Source organism: Euprymna scolopes, chromosome 17 (genome assembly GCF_053919585.1).
Source record: "Euprymna scolopes isolate OS-2025 chromosome 17, ASM5391958v1, whole genome shotgun sequence".
NCBI classification, from domain to species: domain Eukaryota; kingdom Metazoa; phylum Mollusca; class Cephalopoda; order Sepiida; family Sepiolidae; genus Euprymna; species Euprymna scolopes.
In genome coordinates this window covers 42,368,397-42,395,794 of record NC_136498.1, presented here as the reverse complement: position 1 = coordinate 42,395,794, position 27,398 = coordinate 42,368,397, and the positions used below count along the sequence as shown (strand labels likewise).

Here is a 27,398-nt window from a genome sequence, read left to right as displayed (position 1 = left end):
ATGCTATATTTTAAAACCATCAATCTGTCGCCTCTCCCTCTACAAGCAGCATATTTTTTAAAATAGAATCTTCAGTTATATTGGATAAAGTACCATTTGCTTATCAAACGATTAATTTAACCAAATTAACATTTATTTCTTTGAAGTCAATAAAAAAAACAAAATTTAATGAACATATTAGCACTTTCTTAAACAAGACATTGCAGGATGAGATAGTTAGGAAAATATGCTGAAACATCTAAGCAGTCTATTGAGGCTCATTCGTCCAAATTGCTATCATTTGTCCAGTGTCTTGTGTTAAGATCTTTGATTCCAAGTACAAAAAAGAAATGTGCTGTTTGGCGCTTGTACACTATTGAAATCATAATACTGAATTTCATATGAAAACAATATTCCTCATATTTTTTAAGATGATTATATCCAAAAATTACAAAAATCGATAAGGAGAAAATTATTTATTAATAGAATTTGAAAACGATCATAAGACACAGTTCAAAAGGGAGTTAATTTAACATTTCGATTTAAACAAGATGGCAGCAATTTTTCACCTATCATGATTAAAGTTTTTTCTTTTTAAATAATTCAGTAATATTCAGGTAATTCTGACTGCATAATTTGGAAGCTATCATTGTAACTTGTGAGAATTGACAAAAAATCAGTTGAAACCATTGTTTTTTTTTTGTTTTTTTTTTATCTGAAAACTCCATTTATCCACTACAAAATCTCGTCCCAATAGTCTAGAAGCGCCTGCTGTTCTACTAGTTCTACTATATGAATTTTCGTACTATTTTCAACATGACAATTAATATTGTTATGTAGAAGTGATAACCACACATGAAAAGTAATTCTATTTTTATTAAAATAGAGGTTAGGCCTCATTGGGCATCTTTTCTATCTCTTTGAAAAACAAAAATTGGTTCTTATTGAGAATTCAACCATAAAAAAATAAAATTACCGAAAAGTCTTTACAATGTAGGCACCTGTCACTATTTGAAAATATCATATTCCAAAATTCATATAAATTGATCAAGTATTATTTTTATAAAGAAAATCATTTTTAAACGATTTAAAGTAATTGTGAAATTGGTTAGAATTATTGTAGACTTACATGCTTTTTTTTTTTGTTGTTGTTTTTTTTTTCAAGATGGCAATGCAAGACAGTCTTTTTGTTTACTCATAAAATTTGATTTTCTTAGTTAAAATAAAACTACTTGATTTTTGGAATATGGCATGTTTGTTCCGTGACTGGTACATTATAATTATTTTTTATGTTGAATAAAAACCCCAAAATTGATATGATCAGGAAACAATTTAAAATTGTCTTTTACTTTGAATGAATTTTGTTTGTGTGTCCGCTTTTTTATATTTTTAATTATTCAACTTTATAAAGAGGAACGTTTTCTTTTTGTTTGTTTTTTTTTTCAGAGAAAGATTGGGAAGACATCAAGAAAATGCCAGAACATCCCACACTCATGAAAGATTTTAAAAGATCAAAGTAATTATTTACTTTCATTAATTTGTAACAAGTTTTGTGTTATGAATGGCATTCTATATTTTTATTGAGATTTAAAATCTACTTTTGATGCTTCTTTGTATGGCAATCCTCAGAACTCCATTAAAATTTTGTTATGCAGACTTATGGCATTGAAAAACAAGACTTCCCAAGTTTGTTTTATTGAAAATTTAAAGAAAACTTAAAGGGAGTCAGACGACCATTTTGTATATTAAGTTGGGATTTAACCTGATCGAGGTATCTTCTCTCGCATGTTATTTCTACAATTTGTAAACATTCAAAATGGTAGCCACTTACAAACTTTGCATGTTTGGAATAAGAACAAAAATCGCAAATCACATTTCCATTAAAAATCAATGTTATCTAGTTAATTTTTATGTCAATTGCAGTTAAAAGCAATGCTATCTACTCAATTGTCATATCATAATTAGTAACATATTACTGCATTATTACATAAAACATGTACTTAATCAATCCATTGATCCGCTATTATTATTTTGGAATTGTAACAAGAGCCTGCGGTTACCTCCCCTGCTATCATACAACCTCGTCTGGTTATTAAGTATAACTTGCAATTTCTTTTTGAAAACTATTTCCATTAATAATTTTCCAGTATCATTTTTCATAATTTTTGGATATTTTACTAATTTCAACATAATTAAGTAAATACCATTTTTAATTAAAATTCAATATTTCAATTTTCATATTGTCTGTCTTAATGGCTCTAAAGGAAAAACAAAAACTAACAGGCATAATAATTAAAACGAACAACCTATGAGGGGGGAAAGCAAATTACATTTTGCTTAATACCAAGTTACGTAGGAATAAGAGGAGTTGACAAAGCTGACCTAGCAGCAACGTCAACCGTAAAACTGACTATAGATAAAAATCTCAAAATCCCGTACACAGACATGAAACCAACAATAAAAACTTAAGAGAAATTGGAAATGAACGAAGAAAAACTTTTCAAAATAGCACCCACCATCAAATATTTGACACAGAAAAATAATCAGAAGAGAAGTCATTAAACCGACTCCACATAGGGCATTCACATCTAATCCATAATTATTTATTAAAACAACAAATGTGGATATATACTGATTATAAAACATATTTGAAGGCTGTAAAAATACAAACTCCTTAAAATATTTTAATGAAATAAAATTTTAAAAATTATTTAAAGAAATCGAAACCAAAAAGATCATAAACTTCCTTAAAAAAAAAAATTGGAATATGCATTTTTTTTAACCACTAATATGAAAAGTTATAAAATTTTTAAGCAGACATCTATTCACAAAATACCTTTTCTGGCATAAAATAACCTCAAAGGCTAATATGCCACTAAACTAAACACCAATTTGCCTCTGCAATACAACCAAACACCATAAATATATATTTGAAGATATAACTAAGAACTTGAAGCATAAACTCTTTTCCAAAAGTTTAATATGCCATAAAACAAAACAAGTTAATTGTTCTAATTCTGGACAAACTTTTTTAAAAAAAAATTGACATAACATAAAATTACAACCTGTGGTGCTATTTCATAACTCCTCTCTTCTCATGAAAAAAAAAAAGCAAAGATACTAGCACAAAAAAAATATGAACATATGTGACCAAAAGGAAAGATTTTATACCAAAAATGATGTAAAAATAGAAAATAAAATTTCATGGCTAAATGATAATCAATCTTTGCAAGACAAGGGATATAATTCCAAATAAGTCAAACTTCTGCAAGATTTTAAAAAGTCATTCTTAACATAGGGTGGAAGCATACAAATTCTCATTAATCATTTAAAAATGATTTTCTTTATAAAAAATAAAACCATTTGATACTTTATGATTTTTGGTATATAATATTTTTTCTCTCATGGAAATGTGCATCATAAATACTTTTCTTTTTGATACTTTGTCTTTTTTTTTCATGTGGGAGGGAGTTACAGACGAGCACTGAATCTGTTACTATAGTTAGTAATCCTCACTATCTCAAAAAGCAAACTTTCGTTTGCATATCCTTCAATATTTAACAATATAAAGATAGAAATGTAATATTTACTAATACTTTATTTCGTAATGTGTGGAAATTTGGAGCACAATTTAACGCTATAAAATATGTATATATGTCTGTTCTAATTTTATTATTTGACCAAGGAGGTAGAGACTATGCTTCACCATATGTTTTATTTTATCAAGATGTCCTGCTTAAAGATGGTTGAACTAGAAAAAGTGACTCCTGTGTCAGAACAAAAAAAAAAATTGCATTTATATACTAATGTTCCGCTTACTAAAGCAAACTTTGTTTTTTAAAAATAAATAATTGGTGTAAAAAAAAATTTGGAGATGTTTTGTGCATATTTTATTGTAAAAAGATAATAAGTAACGCTTGATTATTTTTTTTATTTTTTTTTAGAAAAATACAGAATTTTTTTTTTTTTTTTGTATTAATGTTTTTATTTTTGCATTAAAATGTTTTCTGGAAAAAAAAACCCCAAACATAATACATGCGGATTTCATATAAAATGTTGTCAAATTTTTTAAAAACTTCGCAACACCAGAGGAACTCTTGCAGGTAGCTTCTGAATTTTTTGGCACTAGTTTCTTACATCGCTCAGAATTTGCATAAGCCTTCCACGTAAAAAAAAGATTGTGTATAAAACTTTTACATATTTTCTTTTATGCCAATTTGAAGACTTATTTTTAAGTAAAACAGTAAGTTTGGTTTAGTAAGTGAAACCTTTTTATATCGATGCAAATTTGTTATTTGACATTTCCTGTGGACTTTGAGTCGCCTTTTCTTCTGATTCACCAAAATACACATAAAATAATAAAATTACATCACTAATTTAATTTTTTATATATTATCATTTCTGATGACCTAAAGAAAAAAAAAACCCTATTGATTTCTTATTCTGCAGTGGAGGATTTCTTTATAAATGTATTCAAGGTAGTGAGTAAAATTGTGATGGTTGTCTTACTTGCTATTTGTGTGCTCATTTTACTTCACCAGTTGGAATGATTTCATCCAGGGATAGAAAGTGAAAATGACACATATTTTATTCGCTAACTTTTGCATGATTGGATGGACGTACATATATTTATATACAAATAAATACACATTAGTATTTGTATAGTGGAAGATGATCTGAAAGTAATTAAATGTTTCAGATGAACTGCTTTTTTTTTTTTCTTTTTGTTGTTTGGTTTTTGTTTTTTGTCTCTAGTTTTAAGATTTTATCAACTGTTTTTATATTTTAATAACGCATAATTTGCATTAATAAAACTTTTTTTTTTCAACACATCATGCACTAAAGTTGCATTAATAATGAAAAGATTATTTTTCACTTTTTTTTTCCAGTTATGTCAGCTGTAACTTAATCAAGTACATGGAAAAACATAAAATCAAACCGGACAGTAAGGCTTTTCAATTGGTAAATATTCTCTGAAGATTTTTAAATTTGATTCGATATATACATGTGACAAAACCATGTGGTCACCCACTTGCCACTGTCCCTAACATTGTTTACTGTGAATTTCTTCTCTTCTGGCCGTGTCGTCTCTCATATTGGCAGCTGTTGATGGAGTATCTACAAGTTTACAAGTATAAAATAAAACTCTAAATAGAAACGGACTGATACTTTCTATAAATATTAGTTGCACTCTGTGTGCGTGTGTGACACCATCAACCCTCTGAATGCTGAAGTCCTCGTTCACATCTATATCTATTGTTGAAGCCGTGTTTGTAAATCAGTTGCTTCATTTCTCCATCTCCTCCGAACCACGATCTGCCTCCAATTGTTTTTAATTCACAACTGTCCTTGACCGTGTCTAACTGACCACTGTCCTCAACCAGTCTTTTTGTTCTCATCATCTGTTATATCATGCGTGTATTGGTGAACAACATCCTTTGCCTTTGTTTTTCCACCAACACTATTTTCTATACTTTTGTTCACCCGATAAACTTATTTCCTCCTATTTTTTTGTTCCCAACACTTGGAAGAAGTGGGGGACTAATATTATCTGTAAATTTTTTTTTTTTAATGGTGTATTGATAAAAACACTAGTTTCTCGGTTTTAGGTTACTTTCTTTGTCAGCCATCATTGAGCTTTTAAGGGTCTTTTTACAATATTAATACAGCTTTTGAATCCATTAAAACAGTTTTTTGCCAGCACAGAAATATGTAAACAGCTAGAAAAAGCCAAATCAAAATGAACCAGCGTTAACTCGAAATGATGTGGATTTTCATTAAACTAATTAAAGGAAAACACTGTATGTTTATTTTTTTGAATTTTTATTTATTTATTTTTATTTATTTATTTTTTTTTTTTGACAACAAAAATCAATTTTTTTTTCACAAGTTAACATTTATTTATTGTTGATTAATAATTGTGTTTATGCAGAAACTAACGATTTTAAAGAAAATAATCAATGAAACAACCCTTTTTACATTTTTTTTTTTTTTTTGTACTGGTACAACTCTTGAATTGGACAAATACCAATTAAGTTAGTATGAAAATTTAGAAACTGGTATCTGCCAGGTGAAGATCGAACGACGACATTACGAATATGCAATAGCTATTGCTTCATGTTTTAATTTTTAGCCTTGGAGCAAACATGTATTCTAACTCCGCCATTAACATCAAAGGAAAAAGTAAATCATAAGGTAAACTTTTTGATTTTGTTTCTCAGTGGTGGGGCATGAGTCATTTTTTTTTTTTTTTTTTTTTTTTTTGTTATTTTAGTCATTATTATATATTTGGTCCAATATAATATAATAAATACGCATTAATCAAAATATCATATTTAAGCATATTTTACGACCAGGCAATGCCAGGCGGCACACGCACACACACACACACATATATATATATATATATATATATATATATATATATAACTGCACTAACATATGTAAATATATTTGTATTAAGGAATTCAAAGAACATTTAATTTTAAAGGGTTTTTTTTTTCTGATCTTCAGAATAACTTGTAACTGTCTTTTCTAATTTATTAGTTACAAAAGCTGCTGACAATGGACCCTACCAAGCGGATAACATCTGAACAAGCTATGAAAGATTCATACTTCTTAGAAGACCCATTACCTTCACAAGAGTAAGTAACCATTTCAATGGCTTCAATGGTTTTTTTTTTTTTTTTTTTTTTTTTTTTTACTGAAATTGTTCTATTTCTCTTGGTCACTGTGTTTAATGTATCATGATATGATGTTAATTACTCTATTAAAGAAGTGCTATTAATAGTTTCATGCAACTCTTTAACTTAGGAACTCCCACATCTTGTGACGCATGAGGCAAAGTTATGGGTACATGCGTTTACTCAAATCGCATACACCTTTAAATAACATTGATTTCCTGCCCTTGTAATTTCCGTTTGCCCAACAGGTAGCGTTTTCTACTTCCGTTTCTCTTTCTCGATATATATATCCTTCGATCCGAACCTCGAATGTGATAGGATGCAAACCTTAGACGCGCCCTTACAAGGTGTTTTCCTTCTCCAACGTAGGATTGAATACTTGTGTATAACTTAACAAACTCTTATACACACAATGGACATCTGACTTATACTTCAATGAAGTCTTGTACACAGTTGCGCACACAACGAACATTTATCTACATGCATGCTAGTTCATATACACGCAAACACTCTGTAATCTTTGCAACTATTCTGAAGCCTGATCCATAGTGTCCCCTAAGTTTTTTCCTGTTGCAATCAAATCTCTCTCTCGATTGTCTGTTTCCGGTTATTTTTTGGTCTTCTTTCTTTTGCCATTAGGGATCCATTGCAGTACTTGGTTGGCAATTTTCTCTAGGCCCAATCTTAGAGTATGTTCAAACAAACCTAGATGTCATTTGCAAATTACTGACGATACCATCTGCTGGTTAGTGCAATCTCTAGCTTTTAAATGCTGCTGAGGCTTTACCTATCCTGCACTGCAACTTTTAGTCCATAATGGGGCTTCTTAATTAGGTGAAGTTGTTAACTATAGTTATTTCTTTTTAATTGATAAAAGCATTTGTAGGTGGCTTGTGTATTCTAGAGAGCATGCTTGAACTTTTATTTTAATTGCTAGTCTGTCTACGTTAGGCCCATTATACAACATTTCTTTTCTCAGACAGGTTTTCAGTATAACCCCATACAATGAGGTACTTTTATTTCAACATACCTGTTATTCTTAGGATAGAGGAATTTTTGATGTCTATGTATCATTTGCCATCTTGAGCAAAAGAATATTTTACCTACCCTAGGATGGGTATTATGTGTATGAAATAATTGTACCTTCCCTAGGATAGGAAATTTACAGCATGTATATGGGAAAAGTTCCTGACCTAGGGCGGGTAATGTACAAAAGATATTTAAAATAATTTACATAATTTTCTGTTAAATTTTCTTTATGTTACAGGTAAGTTTGTTTTTACATCAGTGCTATAGTGAAGAATAACCTTATTTCTTATATAACTGTCATATTACTCGAATATATTACATAATTTTCGGTTTTGATAACTTATGTGCATCACAGGTAAAATGTTCTTTGTTTTTCATATGAGTACTATACTGTACAAGTACCTTATTTCCTGGGTATTATAACGTACAAATACCTTTTTTCTAATTTTAAAATGAAAGAACTCAATACTTTTAAGAAAATTTCTGTTGTGCTGAATTTTCTGTGCGTCTAGAGTAAGAATGTTTTTTCATCTGGATACTATAGTGAAAAAGCCCCTTATTTCTCATTTAAGTCATACTACCTGAATATGATTTTCGGTTTTGATAACTTTTATGCACGTTATAGGTAGGATTTAATTTTTTTATTTTTTCGCATGAGTACTATACTGCACAAGTACCTTATTTCTTGGGTAGGATAAAGAACAAGTACATCATTTCTAAGATATAGATGAAACTACTCGATAATTTTACATAATTTTCTGTTATAACTTTTTTGTATGTCACAGCTGAGTTTGTTTTTACATCAGTGCTATAGTAAAGAAGCACCTTATTATATAAATGTCAGGCTACTCGAATATATTACATGATTTCTGTTTTTTGATTACTTTTATGTACGTCACAAGTAAGATTTTTGTTTTTCATATGGGGACTATACTGTACAAGTACCTTATTTCTTTGGTAGGATACTGTCCAGGTAGCTTGTTTGTTTGGTAGGATACTGTACAGGTAGCTTGTTTGTTTGGTAGGATACTGTCCAGGTAGCGTGTTGTTTGGTAGGATACTGTCCAGGTAGCTTGTTTGTTTGGTAGGATACTGTCCAGGTAGCTTGTTTGTTTGGTAGGATACTGTCCAGGTAGCTTGTTTGTTTGGTAGGATACTGTCCAGGTAGCTTGTTTGTTTGGTAGGATACTGTCCAGGTAGCTTGTTTGTTTGGTAGGATATTGTCCAGGTAGCTTGTTTGTTTGGTAGGATACTGTCCAGGTAGCTTGTTTGTTTGGTAGGATACTGTCCAGGTAGCTTGTTTGTTTGGTAGGATACTGTCCAGGTAGCTTGTTTGTTTGGTAGGATACTGTCCAGGTAGCTTGTTTGTTTGGTAGGATACTGTCCAGGTAGCTTGTTTGTTTGGTAGGATACTGTCCAGGTAGCTTGTTTGTTTGGTAGGATACTGTCCAGGTAGCTTGTTTGTTTGGTAGGATACTGTCCAGGTAGCTTGTTTGTTTGGTAGGATACTGTCCAGGTAGCTTGTTTGTTTGGTAGGATACTGTCCAGGTAGCTTGTTTGTTTGGTAGGATACTGTCCAGGTAGCTTGTTTGTTTGGTAGGATACTGTCCAGGTAGCTTGTTTGTTTGGTAGGATACTGTCCAGGTAGCTTGTTTGTTTGGTAGGATACTGTCCAGGAAGCTTGTTTGTTTGGTAGGATACTGTCCAGGTAGCTTGTTTGTTTGGTAGGATACTGTCCAGGTAGCTTGTTTGTTTGGTAGGATACTGTCCAGGTAGCTTGTTTGTTTGGTAGGATACTGTCCAGGTAGCTTGTTTGTTTGGTAGGATACTGTCCAGGTAGCTTGTTTGTTTGGTAGGATACTGTCCAGGTAGCTTGTTTGTTTTGTAGGATACTGTCCAGGTAGCTTGTTTGTTTGGTAGGATACTGTCCAGGTAGCTTGTTTGTTTGGTAGGATACTGTCCAGGTAGCTTGTTTGTTTGGTAGGATACTGTCCAGGTAGCTTGTTTGTTTGGTAGGATACTGTCCAGGTAGCTTGTTTGTTTGGTAGGATACTGTCCAGGTAGCTTGTTTGTTTGGTAGGATACTGTCCAGGTAGCTTGTTTGTTTGGTAGGATACTGTCCAGGTAGCTTGTTTGTTTGGTAGGATACTGTCCAGGTAGCTTGTTTGTTTGGTAGGATACTGTCCAGGTAGCTTGTTTGTTTGGTAGGATACTGTCCAGGTAGCTTGTTTGTTTGGTAGGATACTGTCCAGGTAGCTTGTTTGTTTGGTAGGATACTGTCCAGGTAGCTTGTTTGTTTGGTAGGATACTGTCCAGGTAGCTTGTTTGTTTGGTAGGATACTGTCCAGGTAGCTTGTTTGTTTGGTAGGATACTGTCCAGGTAGCTTGTTTGTTTGGTAGGATACTGTCCAGGTAGCTTGTTTGTTTGGTAGGATACTGTCCAGGTAGCTTGTTTGTTTGGTAGGATACTGTCCAGGTAGCTTGTTTGTTTGGTAGGATACTGTCCAGGTAGCTTGTTTGTTTGGTAGGATACTGTCCAGGTAGCTTGTTTGTTTGGTAGGATACTGTCCAGGTAGCTTGTTTGTTTGGTAGGATACTGTCCAGGTAGCTTGTTTGTTTGGTAGGATACTGTCCAGGTAGCTTGTTTGTTTGGTAGGATACTGTCCAGGTAGCTTGTTTGTTTGGTAGGATACTGTCCAGGTAGCTTGTTTGTTTGGTAGGATACTGTCCAGGTAGCTTGTTTGTTTGGTAGGATACTGTCCAGGTAGCTTGTTTGTTTGGTAGGATACTGTCCAGGTAGCTTGTTTGTTTTGTAGGATACTGTCCAGGTAGCTTGTTTGTTTGGTATGATACTGTCCAGGTAGCTTGTTTGTTTGGTAGGATACTGTCCAGGTAGCTTGTTTGTTTGGTAGGATACTGTCCAGGTAGCTTGTTTGTTTGGTAGGATACTGTCCAGGTAGCTTGTTTGTTTGGTAGGATACTGTCCAGGTAGCTTGTTTGTTTGGTAGGATACTGTCCAGGTAGCTTGTTTGTTTGGTAGGATACTGTCCAGGTAGCTTGTTTGTTTGGTAGGATACTGTCCAGGTAGCTTGTTTGTTTGGTAGGATACTGTCCAGGTAGCTTGTTTGTTTGGTAGGATACTGTCCAGGTAGCTTGTTTGTTTGGTAGGATACTGTCCAGGTAGCTTGTTTGTTTGGTAGGATACTGTCCAGGTAGCTTGTTTGTTTTGTAGGATACTGTCCAGGTAGCTTGTTTGTTTTGTAGGATACTGTCCAGGTAGCTTGTTTGTTTTGTAGGATACTGTCCAGGTAGCTTGTTTGTTTTGTAGGATACTGTCCAGGTAGCTTGTTTGTTTTGTAGGATACTGTCCAGGTAGCTTGTTTGTTTGGTAGGATACTGTCCAGGTAGCTTGTTTGTTAGGTAGGATACTGTCCAGGTAGCTTGTTTGTTTGGTAGGATACTGTCCAGGTAGCTTGTTTGTTTGGTAGGATACTGTCCAGGTAGCTTGTTTGTTTGGTAGGATACTGTCCAGGTAGCTTGTTTGTTTGGTAGGATACTGTCCAGGTAGCTTGTTTGTTTTGTAGGATACTGTCCAGGTAGCTTGTTTGTTTGGTAGGATACTGTCCAGGTAGCTTGTTTGTTTGGTAGGATACTGTCAAGGTAGCTTGTTTGTTTGGTAGGATACTGTCCAGGTAGCTTGTTTGTTTGGTAGGATACTGTCCAGGTAGCTTGTTTGTTTGGTAGGATACTGTCCAGGTAGCTTGTTTGTTTGGTAGGATACTGTCCAGGTAGCTTGTTTGTTTGGTAGGATACTGTCCAGGTAGCTTGTTTGTTTGGTAGGATACTGTCCAGGTAGCTTGTTTGTTTGGTAGGATACTGTCCAGGTAGCTTGTTTGTTTGGTAGGATACTGTCCAGGTAGCTTGTTTGTTTTGTAGGATACTGTCCAGGTAGCTTGTTTGTTTTGTAGGATACTGTCCAGGTAGCTTGTTTGTTTGGTAGGATACTGTCAAGGTAGCTTGTTTGTTTGGTAGGATACTGTCAAGGTAGCTTGTTTGTTTGGTAGGATACTGTCAAGGTAGCTTGTTTGTTTGGTAGGATACTGTCCAGGTAGCTTGTTTGTTTGGTAGGATACTGTCCAGGTAGCTTGTTTGTTTGGTAGGATACTGTCCAGGTAGCTTGTTTGTTTGGTAGGATACTGTCCAGGTAGCTTGTTTGTTTGGTAGGATACTGTCCAGGTAGCTTGTTTGTTTGGTAGGATACTGTCCAGGTAGCTTGTTTGTTTGGTAGGATACTGTCCAGGTAGCTTGTTTGTTTGGTAGGATACTGTCCAGGTAGCTTGTTTGTTTGGTAGGATACTGTCCAGGTAGCTTGTTTGTTTGGTAGGATACTGTCAAGGTAGCTTGTTTGTTTGGTAGGATACTGTCAAGGTAGCTTGTTTGTTTGGTAGGATACTGTCCAGGTAGCTTGTTTGTTTGGTAGGATACTGTCCAGGTAGCTTGTTTGTTTGGTAGGATACTGTCCAGGTAGCTTGTTTGTTTGGTAGGATACTGTCCAGGTAGCTTGTTTGTTTGGTAGGATACTGTCCAGGTAGCTTGTTTGTTTGGTAGGATACTGTCCAGGTAGCTTGTTTGTTTGGTAGGATACTGTCCAGGTAGCTTGTTTGTTTGGTAGGATACTGTCCAGGTAGCTTGTTTGTTTGGTAGGATACTGTCCAGGTAGCTTGTTTGTTTGGTAGGATACTGTCCAGGTAGCTTGTTTGTTTGGTAGGATACTGTCCAGGTAGCTTGTTTGTTTGGTAGGATACTGTCCAGGTAGCTTGTTTGTTTGGTAGGATACTGTCCAGGTAGCTTGTTTGTTTGGTAGGATACTGTCCAGGTAGCTTGTTTGTTTGGTAGGATACTGTCCAGGTAGCTTGTTTGTTTGGTAGGATACTGTCCAGGTAGCTTGTTTGTTTGGTAGGATACTGTCCAGGTAGCTTGTTTGTTTGGTAGGATACTGTCCAGGTAGCTTGTTTGTTTGGTAGGATACTGTCCAGGTAGCTTGTTTGTTTGGTAGGATACTGTCCAGGTAGCTTGTTTGTTTGGTAGGATACTGTCCAGGTAGCTTGTTTGTTTGGTAGGATACTGTCCAGGTAGCTTGTTTGTTTGGTAGGATACTGTCCAGGTAGCTTGTTTGTTTGGTAGGATACTGTCCAGGTAGCTTGTTTGTTTGGTAGGATACTGTCCAGGTAGCTTGTTTGTTTGGTAGGATACTGTCCAGGTAGCTTGTTTGTTTGGTAGGATACTGTCCAGGTAGCTTGTTTGTTTGGTAGGATACTGTCCAGGTAGCTTGTTTGTTTGGTAGGATACTGTCCAGGTAGCTTGTTTGTTTGGTAGGATACTGTCCAGGTAGCTTGTTTGTTTGGTAGGATACTGTCCAGGTAGCTTGTTTGTTTGGTAGGATACTGTCAAGGTAGCTTGTTTGTTTGGTAGGATACTGTCCAGGTAGCTTGTTTGTTTGGTAGGATACTGTCCAGGTAGCTTGTTTGTTTGGTAGGATACTGTCCAGGTAGCTTGTTTGTTTGGTAGGATACTGTCCAGGTAGCTTGTTTGTTTGGTAGGATACTGTCAAGGTAGCTTGTTTGTTTGGTAGGATACTGTCAAGGTAGCTTGTTTGTTTGGTAGGATACTGTCCAGGTAGCTTGTTTGTTTGGTAGGATACTGTCCAGGTAGCTTGTTTGTTTTGTAGGATACTGTCCAGGTAGCTTGTTTGTTTGGTAGGATACTGTCCAGGTAGCTTGTTTGTTTTGTAGGATACTGTCCAGGTAGCTTGTTTGTTTGGTAGGATACTGTCCAGGTAGCTTGTTTGTTTGGTAGGATACTGTCCAGGTAGCTTGTTTGTTTGGTAGGATACTGTCCAGGTAGCTTGTTTGTTTGGTAGGATACTGTCCAGGTAGCTTGTTTGTTTGGTTGGATACTGTCCAGGTAGCTTGTTTGTTTGGTAGGATACTGTCCAGGTAGCTTGTTTGTTTGGTAGGATACTGTCCAGGTAGCTTGTTTGTTTGGTAGGATACTGTCCAGGTAGCTTGTTTGTTTGGTAGGATACTGTCCAGGTAGCTTGTTTGTTTTGTAGGATACTGTCCAGGTAGCTTGTTTGTTTTGTAGGATACTGTCCAGGTAGCTTGTTTGTTTTGTAGGATACTGTCCAGGTAGCTTGTTTGTTTTGTAGGATACTGTCCAGGTAGCTTGTTTGTTTTGTAGGATACTGTCCAGGTAGCTTGTTTGTTTTGTAGGATACTGTCCAGGTAGCTTGTTTGTTTTGTAGGATACTGTCCAGGTAGCTTGTTTGTTTGGTAGGATACTGTCCAGGTAGCTTGTTTGTTTGGTAGGATACTGTCCAGGTAGCTTGTTTGTTTGGTAGGATACTGTACAGGTAGCTTGTTTGTTTGGTAGGATACTGTACAGGTAGCTTGTTTGTTTGGTAGGATACTGTACAGTTACCTCTTTTTTTCTAATTTAAAAATGAAAGAACTCTATACTTTTATGAAATTTTCTGTTGTGCTAAATTTTCTGTATGTCATAGGCAAGAATGTTTTTTTCATCTGGATGCTATAGTGAAGAAGCACATTTTTTTTCATGTCATGCTACTCGAATATTTAACATGATTTACGTTTTTAACAACTTATGTACATCACAAGCAAGAAATTTGTTTTTTCATGTGCGTACTATACTGCACGAGTACCTTATTTCTTGTGTAAGATACTGTGCAAGTACCTTATTTCTAATATAAAGATGAAACTACTCGATTTTACATAAGTTTTTCATATAAGTATTATACTGTCAAATTCATTATTACTTGGATAGAATTTCTTGTACACATAAATACATTAACAAAATAAGTGATGATTGTATGTGTTTTTGGAATATGACATCTATAGAAATATACAAACATACATTACATATAATTCATAATGATCGTTTAATTAGTTTAGGAGTGAATATCAGAATGTAAAAAAAAAGAAAGAAATGGTGGAGCTCGAAACCGCAACACAGGTGTTAGTAATTGATGACGCTATCCACTGTACCAAAGAGACGACTGCTTTCATACAATTGTAAATTTACTAAATAAATAAATATCGTGCACATGTGCAGAACGACGCCATAGCGCTACGCTCATCAAGTTGTGATTTTTTTCAAGTTTGAACCTCTTTTTGAATCCCTTAGGAATTGTTTTAACCAATTAAATATCTCTAATAAAATTCTGCACCCAAAATGCAATCTTTTAAGCTACTGCACGCTATCAAGTGTGCAGTGGCTCTAGGAGGAGATACAATTTGAAAAATGGAGACGCAGATTTATATCTTAGACTAGTAGATGCACACATACACAAATAACTTGTTTTTATAGATTTCTTGAGGACTAAGTCAGCATATCTAGCTGTAAAACGTCACTAGGTCAATGAATATTTTCTAAAGGTTAGATATTATTCATCCAGAGCAACACCGATCAAGAAAAATCAACTTTTTGGATGCTTGTGTTGTAGTTTTTTAAATTTTAGCTGGACATACATACATACAACTGCCGATAAAACATTGAACATAAATGTGATGAAAAATGTTGCAAATAGCTTTTAGAAGGATTTTTGTATTTAATTATAACTTATGTTTTCATGAATGGATATTCTGATTTATGAATGGTTTTATTTGTAGTGTATTTGAAGGAATGCCAATTCCTTACCCCAAACGGGAATTTCTTACTGGAGATGACAATGATGATAAAGCTGATACAGGTGCTAGTAAGGTTGGCGATAAAGTAAGTAATTTCTTTCCTCTTTTTCTTTTTTTAAACCCTATAAGGGTTCATTTATAAAAATGTTCAAACATTTGTTTCTCATCGCATGTACCCTCTCGATGTACATACCTCAGAAAACCTGACCAGCAACAGAATCCCACTCCTTGACTGTAGAGGTCTGTAAATGTCGGAAAGTCTTCTACTCTAATAACTTATTCTCTTAGAGAATTCCAAAGTCTAGCAGTCTGTTTCCTGCCATCTGTTTGTACTAACATGCAGAATTTTAAATGTAATGTGAACAGACAATGTGCTCATCTTATTACATAGGCCTCTGTAAACCTGGTCTTAAATGGTGACCTTATGTTCAAGTTGCAATGTGCTTTGTTTGGGGTGAACATAAGTTTTTAAAGATTTTTTAATAAGCATGCATTTACATTTGACGTCTAACACCAGCCTCACCCCTGGAATGCCAACTCGTACTATCTCCGTCTCTTTCCATCCTCTGAAATGTTTTCACTCCTAAAAGATTCTGGCCTTTGTTAATAGTCACCATTCAACCACTCAGAGGCTCTGTACTAGGTTGTCCGATATAATCGGAGGCTTCAAATTGCAAAAGATAAGAAAGCAGAAAATTTGAAAGTTAAATAGATTAACGCAAAGTCAACTAAAATAACAGTTCACCAACTAGCACAATAGATGCCACAGAAAATATAAAAACGAAAATTATCTTAAGTGTAGTAGCTGGGCAAGTTTTTAAAGAAGTGTAGTAGCTGGGCAAGTTTTTAAAGAAGTGTAGTAGCTGGGCAAGTTTTTAAAGAAGTGTAGTAGCTGGGCAAGTTTTTAAAGAAGTGTAGTAGCTGGGCAAGTTTTTAAAGAAGTGTAGTAGCTGGGCAAGTTTTTAAAGAAGTGTAGTAGCTGGGCAAGTTTTTAAAGAATGTGAAACGTGTGTAATGTAAACTAAAGTTGCGTTATTTTCAAAACCTTTTAAACACTTTTAAAATATTTTATCTTGAAGCTATTTTATAATTCCAACGCAGATCATTACATTACAAAGGTTTATTTTCATATTATATATGTACTGATTTCACAAAAATATAATTTTATTAGCTTTTCAGCCCGGCGTTGCCCTAGTGTTTGGATGTGTATGTTGAGCAAAAACAAAAGTGGTAGTAGGAAGGCAGGATTGAACCCGTACTGCGAAGAACGAAAAGAACGGGAAAAATAAACCTTACGTCTTTGCGGTTACGACCACCGCCAAACCTGAATTGACTTATGTTTAAATTAAGGCTAGACAATCGAAAGGAGAGGATAACTTTCAAAAATATCGTCGAAAAAACGACCCCCCTGTAGAAAAGTGTCTAGTTGAAGGTGAAGATATTAATGTTTTTAGCCAATTTTTCGATATTTGTCATATGAAAGGTCGAACTTTAAAACGATACTGATCTTGATAAAATCCGTCGCCTCTGTCGGAAGTTTTAAGCATACATGCAAGCATACATACATACATACATTTATATATTGGTAACTAAAAATTTTCCACCAAAACCTATGAAAAAGCTTGCCCTATCTCTGAATACCCTTTATGTAAAATTTCCAATATTTAGACCAGAAATTGTATGAGTAATTTGGTAGAGACTGCAGAGGTCAAATTTTTTTAACTTTGACCCCTTAACATTTATTGTTTTGGGCTCAAATCAAGTTAAGTTAGATCCATGTCCAAGGAACATATATCTAAAATATCAAGTGTTTAAACCCAAAATTGTTGAAGTTTGGTAGAGTTCTCAAAAGTCAAATTTCTGGCCAAAAACCGATCAAAGATTTTCCCAAATCTCAGTACCTGTATATCAAATTTCGAGTCTGTAGACTTAAAATTGACAGTTATTGCATAGGGAAATGTAGACACAGATACAGACACGTTCATTTTTATAGATATATAGATTAAAAAATTGTATGCTTTTTCTAATTAAAATGCATGTAAAATTTGAAGTTCATGTAACAGTAGAACCCACCACAGCCTTTGATTTTTATGCCCGATTTTTCCTTAGTAAAGTTTTACATAATCACCAATCCATTATAAATTACAAATCATTTTTAGTTTTCTTTTAAATTTCTTTAACAGTAAAACCATCTTTCCCATTTAGGTTGAAGCTGAAGAGGAAGATTTAAGTTTTATATTTTTGCTTTAAACAATCACCAGTCCAAAGATTTATATTTACTAAGAGTTTTAGGTCTACCTTTAATGGGGAAGTATGACTAGTAATTACACAATTTGCATCCCAACCCCCATATTTTTTTTTTTCTAATATATATTTTGTTGTAATACCAAGAGATGACAATTTTTTAAAAATATTATATTATGTATCGAAGTATCCTGTATTAAATTATTTGAATTGTTATTTTGAATATAACCTCCAGCCTGCTCCAGATGCATTATTTTGAACTTGAGAATCTGTACATAATTTTAAACAGAACCTTTATTTTTGTCTACAAGGCTAGACTGATTTTATTTAATCAATCATGACCAGGTGAAAGTCTTAATAATATTCTTAGTATTAGGATTTTATTAAACATATATATAACAATAAGTGATGATAAGACCCATATATATATATATATATATATATATGTGTGTGTGTCTTTTATCACCACTTATCATCGCTTTGTTTTGGTTTTCACTGCTGCAGGATTCATGTAGTGGTTGTTGCTTTCCATGGGTGGCCGTCGATTATCTATATAAATAAAAACTTTTCATGCAGAAAGAACACAAGGGGACATTCACAGATTATTTTTTTTTAAAGGTTTATTTTTGGAGAGAATTGACTGGCACAGAGACTAATGTACTTTTAGCTAATTAATTTAGTTTCTTAAATCTTTGAATGACGTGCAAACAAATGTTAGGTAAGTCATTTCGCTCTTAATGATATTCAAAGTTTTCTGCATTATTCTCAGCGGTTTGTCTCATACTTGCTCTCACAGACGGTTCGTTTGAAAACTTATTTCTCAGCTCAACAAGTGTGATGTCATTAGTTTTCCTCTTGTGCTGCCCCCTCTTTCAACTTTAAATCGCCTATTTTTGATTCATTCCTGGAAATGTTTTGCAAATTTGAGTCATCATAACATGTATTCAATGTTCTTATGTCAGACTTTATACTAGCTTTATACTTAACTGCTATTGACATGAGGTCCCTAGTATGTAACAGTATCTTCAACTGCCGTCAGACTCCTACTTTGAACTGATTATCATTTAGTACTTTGTGTTGTAGCATGGATCCATATGAACAAGAATTACAACTTCTACCCACTTATAGCTGATGGAACGAGAGTAGTCATCAATCTGGATTAAATAAAGGATTGTGCTAGAAATTTTGTACAGATTCTAGACTTTGACAAGACGCATCTGAAGGTGTGAGGTTACATTGGCTGAAAAATTCGGAGAATAATATGCAAAATGTGAATGGTTATTTAATCCGCATCTCAAAAAATTCCAAAGCAACATTTATTCTCATTATAATCAGCAAAGCTTTGAAATCAAAATCCAAAAATTGTACAAGTTAGCTTTCTATCAACGTTTTCAACAGAAAATGAGATCAATACAAGTATTTTTTTTCTAAATTCCTTTCATTTTATTTGTTTTTCTTTTCTTAGCAAGCTGCTGGTGCTGATCAGTCGTCTAGTCATAACCAACCCCAAGCAAAACGGGTAAGAGTTATGCCCCCTGTTACTACAACAGGGGGAAGCACAATTGGGACTTCAGAATATCAGGTATGTAATGATTGAATTCATATATTTCTCTTTTTCAATATGGTTAAGCTTTGTTTATTTTCACACAAGTTGGGTTTATGAACAAACTTTACAGCAACGGAATGTTAGCCATGTTATGATTAGGGGTGTGAATTTTCCACTTTGTTTTAATTCAGAAAAGATTTCTGCCTGAATCGCTGGAGCCTTTTATGAGTGTGAATTCTCAGTTTTTCTTTGTCTTGAATAAAAAAAAAGCTGATTTTTCTGGTTATGACAATGACAGTTCTCTCTAAAAGCTGAAAATTTTAATTTTGTTGCAATGACTAAAACTTCTAGCAATTCCTGATGAGGTTAGGGTTAGATGAATTTTCTGTCAAATAGTAATTTCCTGTCCCCCACCCCACCCCACTTAATATTTTAATTTTTTTCCAGTCGTTATTAACCAGTAGGTTTTTTTTGTGCTCCCCTTGCTCCACTTTTTGGTGCTACTAGATCAGATTGTCTGAAGATACTAGCTTCCTCACCTAAAATGCCTCAAGTATTGATGTCATATTTTTCCTTTTTTGCAAAACTAAAAATAAAGTTTCCACTACGAAACAACCAAATGCCATAAATGTTTGAAGATATAAGCAACATAAAGCATTCAAACTTTCATCAAAATCACTGGATTCGGCATTAAATAACCTGAAAAGTCTTGATATACCATACAACAAAACTGCTTATTTAGAATCAAACCTGTTTTCAAATAAAAAATGCAGGAAAATCTATAAATTTATAAATTCTTTGATGTACATACCCATCACAAAGCAAACATCATATTCCAAAAATTGCGCTAATTAAATTCATTTGATTTTTGGAGTACGACATCTTTGTTCCATGAAAAGTACATACATCATTAAATTTTTTTCTGCAATTTTTTTTTTTTTTTAAAATAGGTTAAATTTTAAGTAAGCATCAACAAAACAAAGCTCATCAGATAGCAAAATTCATCTTGATTTTAGCTTTTAGTGCCATTGGTTACACACATCTGTCTACAAGATTATTAGCGATATTACTTTCTTTCGAAATCATAGGTAAGACCACTTCCAATAGGAACCTAACCTGCTAAAGTACATAAAGGAATTACAGGTGCTTGAAGTTTCTATAAAAGCAAGTATATCATCTATGTATCCTAGTCAGGGTGACTGCATCACTTGGATCAATTAGTTTCAAGGACCTCCAAAATCAGTCATAATGAAAGTTACAACTTCAAGTCTATACCGGTTTCTTCCAGTTGACCTTCTCACACTAAACAAACAGCGTAAGGTCAATTTTTAATATAAGGAAAGATTATTTTTAAGAAAAAAAAAAAAATGTCAAGGTTGTATTAGATATTTATTTTATTTATTTTACAAAACATTTTAATAATCATTGTCCTCGTTCTCATTTGTCAAAACCAAAGATTCTGTTTTTGAGTTGTGTACACCGAGTGTCCCAAATTGTGTAGACTGAAGTTATCATTTTCATTTTGCTTGTTTTCTGGGTTCTTCAAACCAAATTAATCCGATTATTCTTTTATCATGTCCTAATTTTGCAATCAGGCTGCAGGTGGCTTAGCATAATGACAAAAGTAAATACCTGACAAAAACAAAAAATGATGCAAGGGATTGTACATTGATATAGGATCAGAAACCGATCATGAAGAACACCTTAATATTTCAAGATATATCAGAGGTAGACACTCCAAATAAGTATGCCACTTTTTCAATACATGATTCATATTTGAATTCATCAAATTCCTGTTCTCATCTCGAGTGTCATTTTCACAACATTTCAGTCCATGTAACTTCCAGTCTTTTTCAGGTGTATTTTGTCAAACTCTGGAATTTGGACGGAATTTCAAAGGAACCCTTTATTTACTTCATAGGGGTAGCATGGTCTTGTTCCGTCAGCCACGACTGGATAGGGGTCCTAAGTAATTTGCAATTATTTATTTCGGTAGCTCACACTGAGAATTGAACCATCAACCTTCAGGAGAATATCACTTTTACACTTGATTTTTCCAAGTACTCTAACCACTGTGCTACAGGTTTTTGCAGACAAGAGATGAGGAAATGAATTAATCAACTGATGACAAAGAAGCCTAGACACATACCCAGAAAAACCAATTATAGGAGTGATCTGAAGGTTGAAAGTTCAATTCTCATACTGAAAAATACAATTGCAAATTACTTAGAATCTCTATCCAGTCATTGCTGGTGGAATAGACCATGCGACCCCTGTTAAGTAAATAGTTCCATTATCTTAGAGAGTTCTGCTGATATACTCCAAAAAAAAAAAAAATCCAAAGATATGAAAACAAAATCCAGCTATCCAGATACTTTAACACTGACTAAATGACCAGTCCTTGGCTTTTTGGACAGGTGCAAAGTGGAGTATCTGTTGCCATAGTACACTTCATCTTTTCTATCCTCAGTCAATAAAGTTAAAAAAAAAAATAAATTAAAAAAAATTGATTTTATTTATTTATTTATTTTTTTTTTATTTTTTATTTTTTTACATAGGCGTCACCACATTATCAAGGTCCAGAGGCCACTCAAGGATAAGGGTTAAAGAGTGTACAGTAGAAATTGGTCAATATAGTAATCATTAGTAATGAAAATTTATTTCAGTCCCAAACCAGAGTGTCTTGTTTTGTTGAAGCATTTTCTTCACATAAAAAAACTTACGTTGTGTCTAACTCTGCCCTCGTGGGAGGCAAGTAAATAGGGATTTGCATTTCTTCATAAATGAACTGAGATCAAATCCAGTTTGACCCCCGCCCCCCTTTATAACCCGATCAGCTGGTCACTGGCGTGTGACTGGCTTCACGTGTTACACTAAATGTCTTAGAAACGGTCTCGTGAAGATGCCCAGTCATTAGGGTCTGTGTATCAAGAAGAAAATCATACCTGAGATGTTGGATGTGCGTGTGGCTCCTTTATTCTCTCAAGATGACCTCTTCATCCTGGTGGTATTCTGGTTGGAATTTTCTTTCTTCGTCCTCCGGACCACTTTGTTGTTTGATGGAGGCCTTCATGGCAGGCTCAATAAAACAACACGACACAATCATAATATTTATGAAACATAATTAACTATTTATTTTACAAAAATACATATTACAAAAACAATTTACACTTTACATATCCTACGATTATTAAACTAACTATGCTTAACTAGTGCTGAGGGGAGGGGTCGCCCCCCTCTCATTCACGGAGAGACAGAAACACGCGTGCTCACCCGATGCTGTCTGGATGAAGAGATTGATCAAGAAAGGGAATTTTGGGATTGCACTTCTGTGTATCTCTATGCCCATGGGCAAATCACCACCCGCCCACGCTGGAGTGTGTTAGCAACCGTGACACTGAGATATAATGCCACACCTTAACTACAGATGAATTCTACCAAAAATTAAATCTAAAAAAAAAAAAAAAGTTACACCAAAAAGAATATAAATAAATCAAGGCTAAGTGTAATGCAACCGCTAGCGCTGGGTTAGCAGAAGCTGTATGATAGTTAACATATGCAAATGATCAAGCTGGCTACGCAAACTGATGTGAAAGAAGAGAAGATAAGAAAAAACACTAAAGACACATGGCAAGGACCGGAAAATTGTGTGCAGAGAGAAGCACGTGTTTGAAAGATGGCTGTAAAATATCAGCAAGCAACAAGTGGGTGACAAGAGCATTTTAAAGATATGGCAAATGAGATACGAAATGGACTATTTAAAACAAGATGCAATATGTTGTTGGAAATACCAAGAATAAATGCTTTTTGTTGAAACTGAAAAATTGCTGAGTCAAATTTCTTTCCATTTCTTTTATTTTTGTTATTGCAACGGACTCTACATATAACGTTATAATCCATGAAAAATTAGCAATAGCCAATGATTAATCAAAGGAAACATTGAATCAAAAATTCTTTTGAACAAATAGTAAAAAAGAAAAGGAACTTAGTATTAACAAGGTCCTCACTCAAAATAAATTTACTGGGATCTGAATAAAAAGAAATCAACTTAATACTACTTTCCAACCTCTCTCCAGAGCTTTAACATTTTTCTGTATAAAAAGACATTGTGTTTCTGAATTTTTGAGATGAGGATTGGTAATTTGTATTCTTTGGACTACTGTTCTCATCTTGAGTGTTATTTTTACAAAATTTCGATGCATGTAATCTCCAGCCTTCTTCAGGTTTATCTTGCCAAACTCTGGAATCCCGGAGAAGCTATATGGAATTTTGCAGAGAATCCTTTATTTAATCCAAGGGATAGCATGCTCTCGTTTCATCACTCATAATTGAGTAAAAATCTGATGTAATTCCTTGCATAACGGATAAAGTATTAGGTAAAATTCAGTTGCGCCACTTCTTCTAGGTGTTGAAGGTTCAATCCTCAGTGTGGGCAATACTAAGAATACAACTGCGAATTGCTTAAGATTTCTACCGGGTTGTGGCTCACGAAATGAGGATTAAAAAACAGTTTGGTTTGAAATTTCATGCAGATTCCTATGTTCGGCAAGATACACCTGAAGAAGGCCCAGAGTTTTTATTTATTTGCTTCTCCACTGAGCAAATTAGGCACAAGGCCGTTTTTTTTAATGTGGAGGGGAAAGAGGGACCAGCTCCTCCGAAGAGGGGTGGAGAAGCTGGATAGTGACAATTGGTATGAAGGGTTAGCCCTATATTGACCAAAACTGATTTCTACAAGAGCAATGATCTGATATGTGGGGTTGCCCCCACATAAGTGCAGCATCTGCCGGAACAGATGCTACACTTTGAGATATTAAATCTTTTATTCGGGCTAAAATTACAATGCAAGTTCAAACTGAACAAAAAACTTAGGCACAAGGCCAACTCAAAAGGGGGGAAAATGGGGGTCGTTGGTCATCCTTGTCACTCCAGAACTAAAGTTTCTCTTAGCTAGTATCTTCTTTAACCATAATACGACATTCACCCTTTCATACTGGGGGACGTCCTACTTAGCGCCCTTTGATCTTTGCCACCCGAGCCAAGAAAGATGAATAAAACTCAAAATGAGAACAGGAGTCCAAATAATCGAAATAATACAAGACATTCATTTTCAATTCAAACGCTTAAGGTTAATTTTCACAACCAAAAGATTTGTTTGGCTTTAAAGATGTTTATTTTAATTAGTCTGTTTACATGCTTATCTTCTATTCTATATTATTTATCCTACAATTATAATTCGTAAATTTACTATTCAATATTGTTTAAAATTGTGGGTACTTGTTTATTGGTGATATTTTAAAGCATTTCAACGGAAAACATTAATATGTACTTATGTTTCATGGTGGAATTAGCATAAATTAGCCACACCTACGTTCTGAAATGTGATTTTAAAAATGGCAGGTCCCTAATTTGTCAATTCTCTTGTTATACTGACATTCCACATACAATAAGTCAATAATTTAATAAATTCTATTTTAATGTGGCATTATTTTTTTACTAGCTCTTTTTGTAATTTTTTGGAATTAAAACCAAGCTCCTATCTTTACATCATCAACGCTCTGGTCCCCATCTGACATCAATTGAAATGGATCGCTCTCGTCTTGAGGAGGCTCTGTTTTGACAAATTTCTGGGTTTGACCTTTACTCCTGATTTGAAATGGAACCTGTACATCAAGGATGGAATACTGCTGCCATATCTGGGCAGGAGATGCTAAAAACAGTCTATCCTGCCTTGACAGAGTACAAAATAGACTTTGTGGCTTAGTGGGGGATGCCCTTTTCTCTTCCCTGCAACCTCTCTCCCACAGAAGAGGCGTTGCAAGCCTGTCTTTGTTTTATCGTTATTTCCATGGCAAGTGCTCATCTGAACTCCAATCTCTGGTCTCCTCTCACCAATCTTTCATGATAAACACCCGTCTAGCTTAAACCACTGTCATTAATTTTCCCCACTCTTTATCTGTGCCTAAATCAAAGTGTAGATTCCATGAGCAAAGCTTCTTTCTTAGAAGTGCACGACTGTGGAACTCTTCCGTTTGCCTGTTTCCCCACCTGACTACAACTTGCATGTCTTCAAGTCCAACATAAACAAATTCCTGATGAACTGCTCCCCTTAAGTAAGACACTTTATCAAATCTCCAATACTAACGATTACTACAGTACTATCTCATTGATTACTGTACATGCAATAACCCTTGTCCCCGAGTGACTTCCTGGCCTTGATAAGTGGTGACCTCCATGTAAAAAAAAAAAGTAAATACTAATTTCAATGACACATGAGTGCGTAATGTTTTCACCTGAAATGCGTTGGTTTAAAAGATCACGAATATAAACACACACCAAATTGTGTTTTGAAGTTCATTAATACAATTTTCTTTTACTTTCAGCATGTTCATAATATCCAAGGCGGGAACCAACAGCAGTCTGGAATTCCAATGTCCACTAGTAACACTTCCCAGACATCTAGCTCAACAGTATATGGTCAGTCAAGGTTCTAGAGCCGGACAGGCGTTAAATATATTGAGTGTTGTTAGTGATTAACACCAAGTGTGTTGGTCACCTAACAATCATGCTGTGCATGTCTGCCCAGCCTAGTAATATTACTACTACTACTAGTACTGCTGCTGCTTGACAAAAGTTCAGAGGATAAGAATCAGACATTGAGATTCTATTTGACTGATATGGTTTTTGGTTGCCGTTTTGCTTTCGTGCTCGACAGTGACTTCTTGGAGGAAATGGTGATCGCTCAGCATCAATGCCCCAGAGAAACAAATATTGCATGGGTGGGATGGGTGGGGGGTTAAACAAAATTACAAACCAAAAGCAGAAAAGTCGGTTGAATGAAAACCATTTTTTATTTCTTATTATTTCTATCCTATACAGTATACATTTAAGTGAAGATGCTTACGAATTGGCCAATCAAAATTGGGACCTTAGAATAAGTTTTTTACAAAAATACAATTATTAGATTAAGGATATTTATGACAAGTGTAAGTGTTTGTGAACATTGTAGTTAGTTATTTTTTCTTTTGTTTATCTTATAAATTAAGAATTTGAATAAATCTACCCAGTTTTTTAAATATTTTTTTACCTTCGATACCCAAAGTTCTTCCAAATTTCTTACCTACTTATCGTATGCATAGTTATGTTATTGAGCATATTTTCTTTGCTATTCAGTCAACATAAAACACCTCTGACAACTTACTATATTCTATTCATTTTTTTCAATTTTTTCTTTTTAATATGGTATATTACAATTTTCATCGTACATTGACCCTAAAAGACTTGATTTTGGCCTTGATGACCTGCTGGAATATGTGTGCAAAACCGTGCATCCACCCGCACATGTGAGGGTCGGTGTTCATGCACTCCTATTTAAAAACAAACAAAAAAAACGGCAAAAAATTTTTAAATAACAGCCTTTCTCAAGGGGAATTGATGTATGGGTTAAGAATTTATATAAAGAAAGGATTGAGAGCTAGCATTCACTTTGGTAGTTCACTGCAATCTCCAGTTTAAATGGAAACACATTCTTCATTGCTCTTAACATTGGAAATTTTGGTTCTTATCCAGAATTTTCCCTATAATAAAAAGCAAAAATTTTTAAAAATCTGTATGATGTATATATCTGTCGAAACAAAAATATATTCCAAAAATCATATAGATTGATTCTGTAGTTTTATTTTTAAAGTCAGATTTTGAGTAAGCAAGGAGCGACTGTTTTATTTTGAAAACAATCTCAAAAAACAGGTAACTCAACATTAACTCAAATTTGCAAGATTTATGTTGTAATTCATATGAATTAATTCCTATTAATCGCTTAAAAATTATTTTTATATAAAAGTATGTGATCAATTTATTTGATTTTTGGAATGTGATTTCGTTTAATCATGACTATATGATACAGATTTTACGCTTTGTTTTTAATATAGGGGAATTCTGGACAAAAAAAAAAAAAAAAAAAATTTGAAATATTTTAGTTTTTTATCAAGAAGTTAAATTATTTTCCAGTTTAATTGAAAAATTTGCAGTGCTACTGGTGATGTTGTTTCAGTTTAATCCTGCCTTTTAATTTTTTTAATGGAAGAAGAATTTCTTTCCCATTTTGTCAGCAGCATCAACCAAAAAAAAAGACAAATGTCAGCTGAAAAAGGAAGTAGAGAAGGAAGCTGGTCTCTAGAACATTCTGACCATTGCTGAGCAATAATGTCTGTC

The 27,398-nt window shown here is 34.2% G+C and overlaps 1 protein-coding gene across 2 annotated transcripts in view; it reads left to right on the top strand.

The window, feature by feature from the left end:
- The window catches only part of LOC145296737 (cyclin-dependent kinase 8-like), an 84,103-nt gene extending 56,955 nt beyond the window's left edge, over window positions 1–27,148 (top strand). For both annotated transcript variants that reach the window (XM_080142758.1, XM_080142757.1), the window contains 6 exons: window positions 1,426–1,495; window positions 4,869–4,941; window positions 6,526–6,623; window positions 15,380–15,482; window positions 19,107–19,223; window positions 25,571–27,148. In XM_080142758.1, the coding sequence (XP_079998884.1) occupies window positions 1,426–1,495; window positions 4,869–4,941; window positions 6,526–6,623; window positions 15,380–15,482; window positions 19,107–19,223; window positions 25,571–25,681 (572 nt within the window). In that variant the 3' untranslated portion in view covers window positions 25,682–27,148. The remainder of the gene's footprint in view (window positions 1–1,425; window positions 1,496–4,868; window positions 4,942–6,525; window positions 6,624–15,379; window positions 15,483–19,106; window positions 19,224–25,570) is intronic.
- Window positions 27,149–27,398: the final 250 nt, after the last annotated feature.